Raw genomic sequence first — 14,955 nt, forward strand, 5'->3', positions numbered from 1 at the left:
TGACTCATCAGCAAACAGATTATTTGAATTCTACTTCTCCTGCTTGTATTCTGTTAATTTCCTTCTTTGCCTATATTCTCTGGCTAGAGTTTCACAGATTATGTTGAATAGGAGTGAAAAGAGTGGATATCCTTGTCTTTTTCCCAATTTTGGCATAAATGCTGTCAATATTTTGTGTTCAGTATGATGTTGGCTTTGGGTCTATCATATATAGCTTTTTTATAATGTTAAGCTAAGTTCCTTCTATCCCTAATTTCTCGGGTATTTTAAACATGGATGGGAGCTGGACATTGTCAAATCTTTTCCCTCCATCTATTGTCATTCTTGTCCTTAGTTCTATTTATGTGGTGAATTATATTTATTGATTTGTGATTGTTGAACCAAATTTGTGAGATGAAACCAAATTGATTGTGGTGTATTACCTTCTTAATATGTTTCTGAGTAGTTTGCTAATATTTTGTAAGGATGTTTATATCTATATTCATTGGGTACATTGGTCTGAAGTTTTCTTACCTTCACGTATCTTTGTCTGGATCTGGTAACAGGGTAATACATTTATTCATAAAATGATTTGGGTTTCCCTCCTTTTCGAGTTTGTGGAATAATTTGAGGAGTGTTGGCATTAATTCTTCTTTAACTGTCTGGTAGAACACTGCTGACTATCCATCTAGGGCTTTTATTTGGTGGAAGGCTTCTAATTGTTGCTTCTATTTCACTGCTTGGTATTGATCTGTTTAAGTTTTCTATATCCTCATGATTGAGTTTGGGTAGGTTGTACGTGTCTAGAAATTTGTCAATACCATCAGAATTTTCCAGTTTTTTAATTAAAGTATAAATTTCCAACATAGTTTCTCATGATCCTCTATTTTCAGAAGTGTCTTTGGTTACATCTCCTTTTTATCTCTAAGTTTGTTGCTTTGAGTCTTCTCTCAGTTATTTGGCTAATGTTTTATCAATCTTACCTTTTCAAAGAACCAGCACCTCATTTCATTGATTCTTTTTTTATTTTATCCTTAATTTCACTAATTTTAGCTTGATTTTAATTATTTTCTGCCTTCTACTGATTTGGGAACAGTTCTTTTTCTAGTTCCTTGAGGTATTAGATTACTTCTTTGGTAATCTGTTTTTTTTTTTTTTAATGTATGAACTCAAAGCTGCAAACCTTTCTCTTATAACTATCTTCATACTATCCCAGAAATTTTTATATGTTGTATTTCTATTCTCACTTGTGTCTAAGAATTTCTTTTTATTTATCCCGTTTTTTCTGCAATCCATTTCCCATTCAAAAGTGTATCATTTAATCTCCAATCTAATTGTATTCTATTGTCCTCTAATACGATGTGAGAAATTATTTTTTGTACTTAATAAGACTTCCTTCATGCTATAAAATATGTTTTATGTTAGAGAAAGTTCCATATGTTACTGAGAAGAAATTGAATTCAGATGTCAATAAATGAAATATTCTACAGATGCCTGTTAGGTCTACTTGGTTAATAGCATTCTTTTAATTCTGAAAAACTTTTATTTAGTTTATGCCTGGATGATCTATCCAGTGGTGAGAAAGGTATGATGAAATGAGCCAATATTATTGTGTTGTGGTCTTCTTGATTCTTTATATTGATTTGGGCTTGTTTTATGTATATAGATTCACTGTTGTTTGAGACATAAATATTTGCAATCCTTATACCTTGCTGTTGAATGATTCCCCTAACCAGTATGAACTGACATTCTTTGTCTCTTCTGATTAATTTTGACTTGAGGTGTATTTTGTCTGATAAGAGAGCAGCTAACCCTGCTTGCTTTCAGTTTCCATTTGCATGGTATATCTTTTTATATCCTTTCACCTTCAAGGTGAGTCTCTTGTAAAGCACATATGGTTCAGTCTTGTTTTTTAGTCCAATCTGCCAATGCATGTCTTTATAGATAAGAGAACTTGGGTCATTTACATTCAATGTTATTATATAGTGATAATTTTTATATCCTGATATTTTGAATTATTTCTAATGCTTAATTCTTACTTGATTATTCTTTAATTTACAATTCCTCTAATGAAATTCATCCCTATGCTAGTTTTAATTTTACTTTTCATTTGTTCTGCATGAAATATTTTATTGATGATGTGAATTCTTTTAGTTTCTTTTTATCATGGAAGGATTTTGAAAGATAGTTTTGTAGGATATGGTAATTTTGACTGGCACCCTTTTTCTTCCAGAGATTGGTATAATTTCAAACCCTACTGGCTTTTAGGGTCTGAATTGAGAAATCTGTCAAAATCCATATTGGCTTACTTCTAAATCTGACCTGCTATTTTTCCCTTATGACTTTTAAAACTCTACTCTTTTTCTGTAAAACAACCATTTTCATTAAAATGTGTCTTGGAGAGGATCTTTTTTGATCTTGCCTACATGAGGTTCTATAGGTCCCTTAAATTTGATTCCATTTTGTTCCTAAGGTTTGGAAATTTTTCTGATGTTGTTTTATTGAAAAGATTATGTATTCTTTTAATTTATATTATTTAGTCTTTATCTACGCAAATGATTCTTATATTTGGTCTTTTAATGCTACCCCAGATTTCTTGAATATTCTTGTCATGGTCTCTTGACATGTTTTCTTTATAATTGACTTTATTTTCAACATTATATACTTTGTAGTCAAGGTCTGATAATCTATAGTCCTAGTGGTCTAATCTATTGGTGACATTTTCCACTGAATTTTTAATTTAATTTATTAAGATTTTCATTTCCAGGAATTCTGTTTAGTTCTTTTTTAGAATCTCTCTTTACTGAAATCATCTTTCACTTCTTATATTTTCTAAGTTCATTCCCTACATCTTCTTTTAGCTCATGAGCATTTTAACCATGAGCTTTCGCTCTTTCCTCAACATTTCTTTCACTGTTGTGTCAACTAGATCAGTTGTTGAAGTGTTGTGGGCTGTTCCATGTGGTTTGTTCCTTTGCTCTCTCATACTGCTTTTATGTCTACTCTTCTGTTGGGACAATCATCATTTTTTTTGCTTTATATAAATGCATTTACTTTTATGCAAGACTATTTAATGAGTTTCTTTCTCTTCAGAGCCTGGGGTGGATGAATACTGAGTTATTGATACTTTCACTCAATGCATGTCCTGTGATGTTACCAGTATTAGCACGACTTTTAAAAAGACATGAAATTCTATTTACTATAATAACTTCAGGGAAAACTCACATGTTAATCAACTACAGAAAATACTAAAACTTAATCATAATGTTCTCCACAGCTTCTCTAATCCAGAAATACATTTTTACATTGTAAACCTGATCTAGGAAAACAAATATAGAGTGATAGGATAATTCAGCTAATGTTTTAAAACATTAGAAGAAATACAATCAGATGGATTGAGGGCATGATATCAAATACTACAGGAACAACTATCAAATCAAAATGAAGAGTAATGGATTTAAGATCAGAATTGATGTTAGAGCTGTTTCTGGTATTCCATGCCCAAGTGGATAAAATTTTTATTCATGGTTTGGATTTAATCAGGATTAGGGACTTCAGAAGATGCCCATCACTTTTCAGCTTTGAATTCTTCTAAAGATGCTGGGGAACAGGAGCTACTTCCCTTATTACTGAGGATTTTTCACCAGCTGGTTCTTATTCATCTGCCCAGGGACCTGAGGCTGCATGCTCAAGGGGTGCCTTGTTACATCTTCGAGGTTCTTTCTATTGGATGCAACCACAGGATTCAGGTCTCTCTCTCTCTCTCTCTCTCTCTCTCTCTCTCTCTCTCTCTCTCTCTCTCTCCTGCTTTCTGATCTTTCAGAAATGCTGTGAACTTGCTTCCCTCCACAGGGTCTTCTTTAAAGTGGCATAGAATTTAGTGGCTATCTGCTTGGAACCTCTCCGACCAGCTGTTCTTTCACTGCTTCCTCATTGGGCTGTGAAGGGATTGAGTGTTGCTGCCTAGATCCTCTCTATCATCTTCTATTCCAGTCTTGATGTTTTGATAAAAGTATGGAATGCCAATCAATTGTTCATTAGCCATGGGAGGGGCTAGATATTTAATCCTTTATACTGTCATATAACACATATATATAAGTGCATTTTGCCTGGTATTGACCAGATGATATGTGCTAACTGCTTTCTGAATTCATAACACTTAGTCTTCTTTTTTGTATTACTCAGAAAAATGCTACAGGAAATTTAAAAGCCATATAATTTCCATATGTTTTGAAGGAGATAGGGAATCATGAGCAAGACAAGGAGTGTAAAGTATTTTAGAGAGAAGAGGCATGCCATTCACATGGTCAGGAGATTGACTGGAATATGTGAAATAGACTGTATAGATATAATAGTATTTACTACGAACTTAAAAGTAGCTTTCTAACACACTTCACTAGGAAAAAGCACCAAACTGCCTTTACAAAAAAATAAATAAATAAAAGCTGCAAGGAAAAAAATCTCTAATTTCATTTTCAGGGTCACCTAACATATCCAAGCCCAAGACAAAATTTGTCTTTGGCTTTATCTTTACATTTTATAATAATGAAATTTGGTCACCTTTGAGTGTGCTTGAAATTATAACATTCTCTTGATGAGAAGGGCAAAATATTGGATTAAAAACTAGAGATTTTCTAAAATAGTAATTTTCTCATTTAAAATTTGAATAATGCCTTTTCACATTTTCAAATGTGGGTTTTAAAATCAACACCAACTTTATACAACCCTCCCTCTTTCCCTCCCTCCCTCCCTCCCTCCCTCCTTCCATCTCTCCCTCTCTCCCTCATGTTGTGTATGGGTGTCTGTTGCTGGTGATAATACTCAGGACCTTAGGCAAGCTAGGAAAGCACTCTGCCACTGAGCTACAACCCCAGTCTGAATATCTATATTCTTACTAGTAGAATAAACACCTATTTTGAAAATTTAGTTGGCAAAATTCTGAGTAGACTAATTTTAAATGTAAATTCCAACTTCTCTATTAGGTCAAAATATTATTCTAAACAAGAAGCAGATTTTCAAAGCAACTGGGCTTTATTAGTGGATTACTTGGCTCCATCACTCTTTCCTACAACTTTGGATAGAGTGTGTGAATTCCAGAAAGGCCTGCCACCACGGACACTTGTTAGTGGGGATCCAGCTCATTTCATCAGTGACTTTACTGACTTACAGAACAAGGTCCTACTTGGTCTAAAATTCCTACACATAATACACAAATACTCAGGTAAGAGACATTTAGGCTCTATATTTTTCAAATTCTAATGTCGTGTTTCTTTTATGAATGATGAAATAGCATTAAAAATCATAATTATCTAAAGGAAATGTTGACTTCCGATAAGAATCAATTTCAGTTTTAATGGCAATCCTTGTGAACTGGTGACAGACTTTACTTAATAAGCACTTACATTCTTGGATAAGATTTATTATTTTCACTTTCATATTTTTCAGACACTTTTTTAAATGAAAACATAACAAAAATAACAATGATACTTGCCATGTCTAAAGGAATAACAAAATTAATTCTGTTAAATTAATTCTGTTTATTTAACAGAATTATCTCACCCAGTTATATTATTATAGACATAAAGAAAAACTCTGACCCCTCCAAAATTCCTCTTATGGAAAAGGTATATATTTCCAAAATTTCCAAATCCTAGGCTATTAGTAGAAAATAAAGAAAAAAGTTTATAATAGTATACTTGAAAAATTATTGTGTCATTTCATTCCCTAAATACTATTTGTTCTTGTTGTATGGAGAAAAAAAAATAAATGTACTATATAGGTGTGTATATATACAGCTTCTATTCCCTAACATAAAATCCAAATATGAATAAAAGTTAAAATGAATACATTGTATATTAAATGTAAAAAGCATATGCATTACTTAGGGTAACATTTGCTATTTTAATAAATAAACCTTCAAATTTTAATGTCACAACTCATAAGATTCTATTTCTGGCTCACACAGAGTTAGAATGTTTATTCAGTTGATAGAGACTTTCCTCCATGATGATTCATGGACCAATAGTTCTTCCATCTGTGCCTCCATCTATCTTTACAACATCTCCATTGTAAGCCCTCAGCAAAGTAAAAGTAATTAAAGAACCTAAATAACAGAGTCCCCCTTTAAAAGTCTCAGGACTGGAAGTGAAAGCCCTAACTTTATCTCATCTACATTTGTCATAAATAGTCGCAGAATCCTATTAGCTGGGAATGGAAGGACTTGGGAAAGTTTGACTCCTGCATCAACCTCTCGGTGAGGAGAATCACAGAATTTGTAGTTCTGCCACCCATCTTCACCACATTATCAGAAACAGAAAGCACATTCTAGTTTCAGATGTTATAAACAAATGCTAATTTCCTAGTATGTAAAGAATGAAGGATCATGAATAATTAGAATTATTATATTTAAAAATGTATGCAATAGATTTTTAGTTTTCTGTAGGCTCCAGTTTTACTAAAATTAGCTTTGGGTTTTTATTGATGAGATTTTATTCAACTATCAGAGATACAATAATGAAACAATACAAAATGTCAAATTTGGATGTGCTTAAGCTAGCTACCTTGCTTCCTATCCTCCTCTGGTAATTGCTTGTTCCTAGCAATACACATAATTCCAAAACAGTATCCAAGGCTTTGGAAGATCTTTTTAAGGTCAAGCATAGAAAAGAAATTTTTAAATAAAGAGAATACATTAATAAAGTGTGAAATTTTAAACATATTTACATTTGAGCATGTTTAGTCAATAAAAAACACACTGAACAAACTAATTTTAAGGTTTTACTTTACTGTGTAAACTGGACTGAACATCCTTGTATTTTAAGCCTTTCTATTCTTAAGGCTTTAAATGTCCAGTATTTTGGCATTTCTAAAAAAAAAAAAAATCTTTATTTACCTCAACCATAGGAAGGGAAAGCCACCCAAGAGCAAGTTTACAGATCACTTAACAAGGATGGGTGCACTGTTGTACTGCTAGTGTAGTAGACTCAAGAGTTCTGCATGGTTCCTTTTTTTCTCATTAACTTATTTACCTACACTGATGTATTTTTTATATTCAAAATTCACATAGTTACTAAATATTTTTATTCATAACTTAATAACAGTTAATTAATATTTATAGTTATAATTTCACTATTTTAAAATATATTCAATGTTTATTATTAAAAATTTAGCTGCTATGAACAGTTATTAAACACAAATGACAACTTCTCCATCATCATCACCTTCTAACCTCCCTAGATTTATTTCCAACTGATTTTTTAGGAACTTTGTTTGAATGTGTGTGTAGGGTTTGCTCCTACAAATAAAGATTATATGCATTTGGTTAATGTAAATAAGAGAATAAATCTTCAATGAAAACTTGACCATTTGCATAAAATAGAATATATGTACAGAATTGCTCTGTGCTGTACCTTTCTCATTCGAAGTCAGTAACATTAACATACATCATTTTAATTATGTAATACATAGATTTCCATTTATGGATTTATATTTTTTCTAAGACTTAGGCAATGCAAAAGTGACATTCAATGTATACTTTTATAGGTTAACTTGTTGAACTAATGAAAGTAAAATGCTAGAAATTAACCCATGCATTACATATTGCCAAATAGAAACTAAAGACTGCATTAAAGATCATATTCTTAACAAAAATAAAAGCAAAACAACTTGAACTAATTATTATTATTGTCTCATGTTTCCACATGAACACCAAACGTGCATGTATTAACACACTTTTTAATTTGCAATAGTCTGATATGTGAGAAATGGCAATTAACTTTTTATAAGTTTTATTTATATAATCATCACTATGTTTACCATCGGTTATTCTCTTTAGTTATATATGTAGTTCATGAATTTGAGCATGAAAGTATAATATACAATTTTATTTTATTTTTTCCACATTGTTTATTGGTACATTGGTACATAATTATACATAATGAGGTGATCTGTTACTACATATCTATACATGCCAATATTGTAACAATATAATTCAGCCAATATCACTCCTCAGAACTTTCTCTTTCCCTTCCTACCTCCCACTCCTGGGTCCCATTCCTCTACTGATCTCCCTGTGGGTTTTCATGAGATCTGCCCCCTCCTTTCTTTTCTTTTTTCCTCTTTAATTTCTGCATGTAAGAGAAAACGTGACCTTTGACCTTCTGATTTTCACTTAACATAATGTTATATAGTTCCATCCATTTTCCTTCAAATGTCATGACTTCATTTTTCTTTATGGCTGAATAAAACTGCATTGTGTATATACCACATTTTCTTTATATGCTCATCCATTGATGGACACCTAGACTAGTTCCATAGTTTGACTATTTCAAACTGTGCTGCTATAAACATAGGTATAGATGTATCGCCGTACTATGATGACTTTAATTATTTAGGATAAATTCCAAGGAGTGGTATTGCTAGGTCATGTGGTGGTTCATGCCTAGTCTTTTGAAGAACCTCCATGCTGATTTCATGCACATAAACATTTTCTGATTTGATAATAATTAAATTGGACTTTGTTTTAAATAATTTTAATGTTTGGTATCAAAATTAAAATTTGTCTGTAACTTTTAATATATCTTTATTATTTTTCTAGGAACATTGTCTTTCATTGTATGGAAAACTTTAATGGAGTTAAAAGTTGCAAGGAAACTTTTTCTGGAGGTTTTGGAATTTATTGTTCATTTTTTAAATTAATGCTTCTGGAAATCTGTGATGAAATAAAAACCCACAACATGACTTTCTTGAGGAACAGTACTTTCAAAATTTTGGTCTTGTATATATACTTAATTTTGTTTTTTTATATGCCTATATTTTAAATCTGCATTGATGTTACTGTTCATTTGCCCAATTAATAATTGTTGAACTAATATCATAATAACTAGAATATTTACTGTTCAATGTAGATTCAGCTGTGATATATTAATAAAGACCATAAAAAGTATTTGAGCTTTTGGCTGTTATTCTGCCTAAATCAATTTCATAAAATGTAAAATAAGAGATTTTATGGTTAAAAGTCAGAAGATTTAAGTAAAAGTTTTGGCTGATGAATTTAAATTTCTAAAAATGAGCTTAGTTTAAAATATACTTCCTACTATCAATATTTTCAAAGGTCAGTTAACTCAAAGTTTGAAAATTTATGTTACAAATATCTCTGTGTTTCAGTATGTTTTAGTCAGCTTTTTTGCAACTATAACCAAAAGACCTGACAAGAACAGTTTTAGAGGAAAAGGACAAGTTTATTTTGGGGTTCATGATTTCAGAGGTCTCACTCCATAGATAACTGGTTTTGTTCTGGGCCCAAGGTGTGGTAAAACATCATGGATGAAGGGTGTGGCAAAGGAAAACAGCTCAGGACTTCACACCAGGAAGCAGAGAGCTCTCCACTCACAGCAGAAGATATGTACCTCTAAGACATGCCCCAAGTGATCCACCTTCTCAAGTCACACCCTACCTGCCTTCAGTTAATCAGTTAATCCTTACCAGGGGATTAATGCACTAATTAGATTAGGATTCTCATAACCCAATCATTTATTTCAGATATGACCTTTCTTGCATTGTCTCATACAGGAACTTCTGGGTGACACATCTAAACCATAACACAGTACATAATTTTTATGTTTGCTTCAAGTCATGGAGAGCAAATATTCTTCCATTTAAGGAAAGAAAATGGGCATTAAGGTCAGAGAAACCTCAATTTGCATGTAATTTTTCTCATTCTTCAGCTGGTATCAGCTAGTCAAAACTATTCAACTCAGTAAGTTTCCCTATACTTTAATAAACATATTGCAAAAATGAAAATTACCAAAAAGAAAGTCCACAAATTTTTTTATAAAAAATTACTAGCTCAAAACCAGAAGGAAATGAGCATTCAGTATACTATGCAATATAGTAATTGTTGCAAAAATATGTCCATTTGATAAATAAGATACAAATATGATAATCCTTTTGAGTCAAAAAAAGAATTATTACTAAAGCATAAAACTCCAGGAATTCAAAACATGAACTATATCCATTTTGAACTATAGCAACTTCATTATCATAGAAACCTTCTTAATTTGCTAAGAAGTTTTAACAGTTTGTATCAGTTTCCTATTACTGCTATAACAAATGACCACCCACTTAGAGGCTTAAAACAACACATGTTTATTATATTACAGTTCTGGAGATAACAAGTCTGAAATGGGTTCATGGGAGGAAAATCAAGAAATTTACAGAGCTGAATTCTTTCTGGATTCTCCAGAAGAGAATCAATTCCCTTGCTTTTGGAAGTGTCAAAACATGGTCTTTGGGGCAGGCCATATTCATTCTTTGACTCATTGCCCCTTTCTTCATCTTCAAAAGCATCTTAAAGTTCTTCTCATTCTGACCCTCTTGCTTCCTTTTTTAACTTTAAAGTATCATCATGATTATAAGGGGCCAACACAGATTATCCAGGATAATCTTCCATTATAAAATACTAATCTAATTGCATCTTCATTTGCCACATAAGTTAATATATTCAAGTTTTCTGTAAATTCAGACACAGACATTTTGAGGAACTATTATTTCTGCTACCATACTTGTTTTAGTCAGCTTTTTCGCTGCTGTGACTAAAGGATCCAATCAGAACAACTGTAGAAAAGTTTATGTAGGGGCTCACAATTTAAGAAGTCTCAATTCACAGACAGCAGGCTCCATTCCTCAGGGCTCAAATTCCTCAGGGCTCCATTCCTCAGGGCTCCATTCCTCAGGGCTCAAACTGAACATCATGGCTGAGTGTGTGGTAGAGGGAAACAGCTCATATGGTGATCAGGAAGCAAAGAGAGAGACTCCACTTGCCAGATACAAAATATATACTGCACAGCCATGCCCCCAGTGAACCACTTCTTCTACCCACACCCCACCTGCCTCCAATTACCACTCAGTTAATTCCATACAGGATTAATTCACTAATTAGATTAAGGTTATAACCCAATCATATCTCTTCAAACCTTCTTGCATTGTCTCACACATGAGCTTTTTGGGGAAGCATCTAAACCATACAATACTATTCACAAGATTATCTCTACCTTTGTGTGTATTAAAATATATAATAAAATGGCAGGTAGGTGCAATAAATAAGATCAATCTGTGTGCATTATTACAAAGTAATATAAGTGTTTTCTACTAACAACTTTAATACAATAAGAATTATTCTATTTTGCATCAGAAATGGTGGTTAATAATATAGGAAATAGTGTTTAAAATACGTTGTAAAAATTGGCTGAAGGTCTCAGAGTTTCACTCCATTGTCATCTCACTCCATAGTCTGGGCCTAAGGTGAGGCAAAACATCATGGTGGGGGATAGCAGCTCGGGACTTGACAGCCAGGGAGCAGAAAGAGAGAGCTCCACTCACCAGGGACAAAATATAAATCCCAAAGTATGTAGCTATATAGTTAGCTTTAATAATTAATTGGATAATACATTTTTTCTTCCAAGAAAAGAAAAAAGGTTCTGGATATTCTTGTAGTCTTATTTACTTATACTAGGTTATCATTCAACATTTCCTTAATAGGACCTAATAGTAAATATTTTAAGTTCTTTGGGCCATTAATTCTCTATCATGACTACTATACTCTGCTCTTGTAGGGAAATAGAACAACAAACATATAAAAGCATGAATGTGGTGTATTCCAGAAAACTTGTGAAAGCAAGTTGATGCCTACCTAGATTTGGCCCTGAGCTTAAAAAATTAAAAAAAAAAAAAAGATTGCTGCACTATAACATAAATGAAACAATTTTTTATGTGTTAATCATATCCCTATCATTAAAACTCTCAAACATTTTTACTTTTCCTTATTAGGCTGTATATCAGGTTTCATGATCTGACCAACAATACATCTTAACAAGGTTGACCAAGACACAAATTGGTTAAGAAACAAAAAGGGTTTGGGGAGCTAATCAGAGTTGCAATGGGGACACATAGATTCAAACAGATTGACTCTGTGTTCCAGAGTCTGACAGATTTCAAACTTTAAAGGCAAAAAACCACACCTAGAAAGGAGGGTTATTACCCCCATTCTTTGTGGAAAATTCCAATTGGTACAGGCACAGTAGCAAGATGCCATGTGGGAATGGATCTGAGTAACTCAAAAAATACATAACTCTTTTCTGAAATGAGGAGGGAGGAGCACAAAACAAAAAGAGAAAGAATTTCTTGGAAAGAAAGGGAATTAAAGGTGAGATGACCCTGGAGACTCTCTGTAAGATTGGAATGTTCTGCCATAAATGAAACTATAGCAGTCAGTATGTGCACAACAAGATGTATATGTAGCACGTTTTGCCTGCTGGGTTTCAATATGTGCTGGGAAAATGTGCTGCTTCACAGGGTCAAAAGTTTATTTCAAGGTAGATGTGACTGAAGACCTCTCATATCCTCTTTGTCTAGCATTTTGGTAGAACTCAATCTGCATTTATCTGTTTAATTTCAATTTTTCCATAGCAGTCATCTTTAAAACAATTTCTGGACATGTATTTAAGAAAACGAAAACCCTTCTTGGACTACATTGTGATCTTTCATATCTCCATGCATTTACAGAAGTTAGTTGCCCTTCAGAAGAGCTATTTCCTGCCCTCGATTTAGGTCAAACACTTTTTCTTTCACTTATTACAAACATCTATGTTAGGATGGATTTTCATTTGTCTATGAGTCTCACTCCTATGAAAATGGATTTTTATACTTTCAGGTATTATCACTGATATCACTTACCTGGATAAATTTGTTTTCAAATATATCCACCTCACCTATGAGCAAGAAACAAATGACTATGTCCTTAGAAAACAGTATAAAGCACAGTTTCTGGCACACTAATAGGAGCTATGTACAAACATTTACACACAAACACAAAGAAAGCCACGAAGTCTCATAAATATATTAAATATCATAGCCATCTAGATTAAACAACATATAATCATTCTTTCAGAAAAGGGAATGGAGGTGTTTCTGGTAGTTATTGGCTCAAAGAAAAAAAAAATCCAGCCAGTCATTCCATGGTTGAGTCATCTTTGAGTTAACCTGGTGGGATTTAGGTGTTTCTTTGACGTGCATCCAAAAACTGGGCTTGGCTCCGTGAGTCATTTGAAAAGCTCTTCTCCCTTCATGTTATGTCCCTTAATGTTCCTCAATATGCATGTATGTCTTTTTCTTAACATTTGGCACCTTTTTTCTCTTATAATCTTTCCATCTCTTCTTCTTTATCTCCCTCCCTCCTTCCTCCTTTCTCATCTGATTGTCTTTTGAATTTAAAATATTTTCATTGTGTTCTAGTGTTTACATTTGAAAAAAAATGTCTTTTTAATGCCTTTGGTAATCCTCTTTCTGAATTAACATTCTAATATTTCATTTGACAGATTTTAATGATACCACTTATTCCTTATTATGTGATGATTGATAAGGATTTTTAAATATCCCCATTTTAGTTTGCTCTCCTCTTATTTTTATTAGTTGCACAGAAGATAATATATCAGAATATATGCCATTTAAAATTCTTCCTCCTATTTGTTCTTAAATGCTTTTTTACAATTATATATAATTTAATATATTAAATGTTCAGCAACAGTCACTCTGTCAATTTTACCAGTATTTTCTTCATTAAATAAGGTTGTCACACAATAAATTCCTCAGAAAAAGCCAGTGAAAGAAAAAACTGGGTGTCTTCCAGTGTGTACATTCCTACTGGACATTTATCCACCCTTGGTCTGCAAAACAGTGGCCCCTAAGCAATTAGATTAGATTTCTAACAATTAGGAAATTGATAAAGTTGAAAAATTCCATTTTTTTTATTTCAGACAAACAAAATCTAATAAATGTAGATTTTTAACATGGGTATGTCAGTTATGTACACTATCTTCTTCTAGATATGTGAACTTACAAAGTAATATTATGATAGATTATTTGGGGCGGGGGACAGTGATAGAAAGCAAATGCAATTTCTTATCTGACAGCCAGCTTTCAGAGAGCCAGAGATTAAAAAAAAAAAAAAAAAACTCAAAGAGAGATAGGGATGAACTGATATTTCATCCCAGGTATTTAAAGAATACCTAAAGGAGAGGTTTTGACAAGAATATTACAGAAAAGTTGGGTGTCCTTCTCGGTGTGCCACTAAGAGGTTGCTAATGTCAAAGTACATCAGTCTTGATTAGAGTGATGTTCTCTTCTAATGTACTGAAATGCTCTTTTTTTCCTTAAAAACATGTCCTGCAAATCATACTACAACAGTTCATAGCTATCTTCATCAGTCTTTCCTAGATGGATAGCAATCATTTTTTAACATTCTCGTATTTTGGGCACCTATGTTATTTAGATTTTGCAATTACAGATAATGGCACAACACATAAACTTGTATGTTTCTATTTTGTTAATAGTAGAGGCATGTCTTCCAAATAGATACTACATGTGTGACCACTAGTTCAAAGGGAAATCACATGCCTGGTTTTGTTAGGCCATTGCAACTTTGCCTACTGAAGGGTTGAACTGATTGACATCCATACCAGAAATGTTTTATAATATCTACTTTCCCACAAGCTCATTGATGAAATAAAAATTACACATTCTAATTTTTTTCAGTCTCTTAGGTTAAAAATAGTATCTCAATGTTCTTCTTGCATATCCGTAATTATAACTGAATTTAAAAAGTTTTGAGGGCTAGTCAGGCATGGTAGTTCATGCCTGTAATCCCAGCAGCTAGGGAAGCTGAGGCAGGAAAATCATGAGTTCAAAGCCAGTCTCAGCAAAAGCAAGGTGCTAAGCAACTCAGTGAGACTCTGTCTCTAAATAAAATACAAAATAGGGCTGGGGGTGTGGTTCAGTGGTTGAGTGCCCCTGAGTTCAATCCCTGGTAGGCCTTAAAAATTTTTTAAAGGCTACTTCTAATATCTTTTTTATATTTATTTTACATCATTATTTTGTTTGTGAATTGTCTCTTCATGTCTTTTCCCATTTTTTTCTATTTTG

General features: G+C 32.8%; 1 protein-coding gene across 1 annotated transcript in view; it reads left to right on the plus strand.

Annotated features, from left to right (window-relative positions):
* LOC143401829 (protein LEG1 homolog) overlaps positions 1–12,813 on the plus strand; it is a 29,489-nt gene extending 16,676 nt beyond the window's left edge. The window contains exons 5-6 of the mRNA XM_077109722.1: positions 4,962–5,200; positions 12,689–12,813. Of these exons, the coding sequence (XP_076965837.1) occupies positions 4,962–5,200; positions 12,689–12,813 (364 nt within the window). The remainder of the gene's footprint in view (positions 1–4,961; positions 5,201–12,688) is intronic.
* Positions 12,814–14,955: the final 2,142 nt, after the last annotated feature.

The sequence above is a fragment of the Callospermophilus lateralis genome, chromosome 6, assembly GCF_048772815.1.
Source record: "Callospermophilus lateralis isolate mCalLat2 chromosome 6, mCalLat2.hap1, whole genome shotgun sequence".
NCBI classification, from domain to species: Eukaryota; Metazoa; Chordata; class Mammalia; order Rodentia; family Sciuridae; genus Callospermophilus; species Callospermophilus lateralis.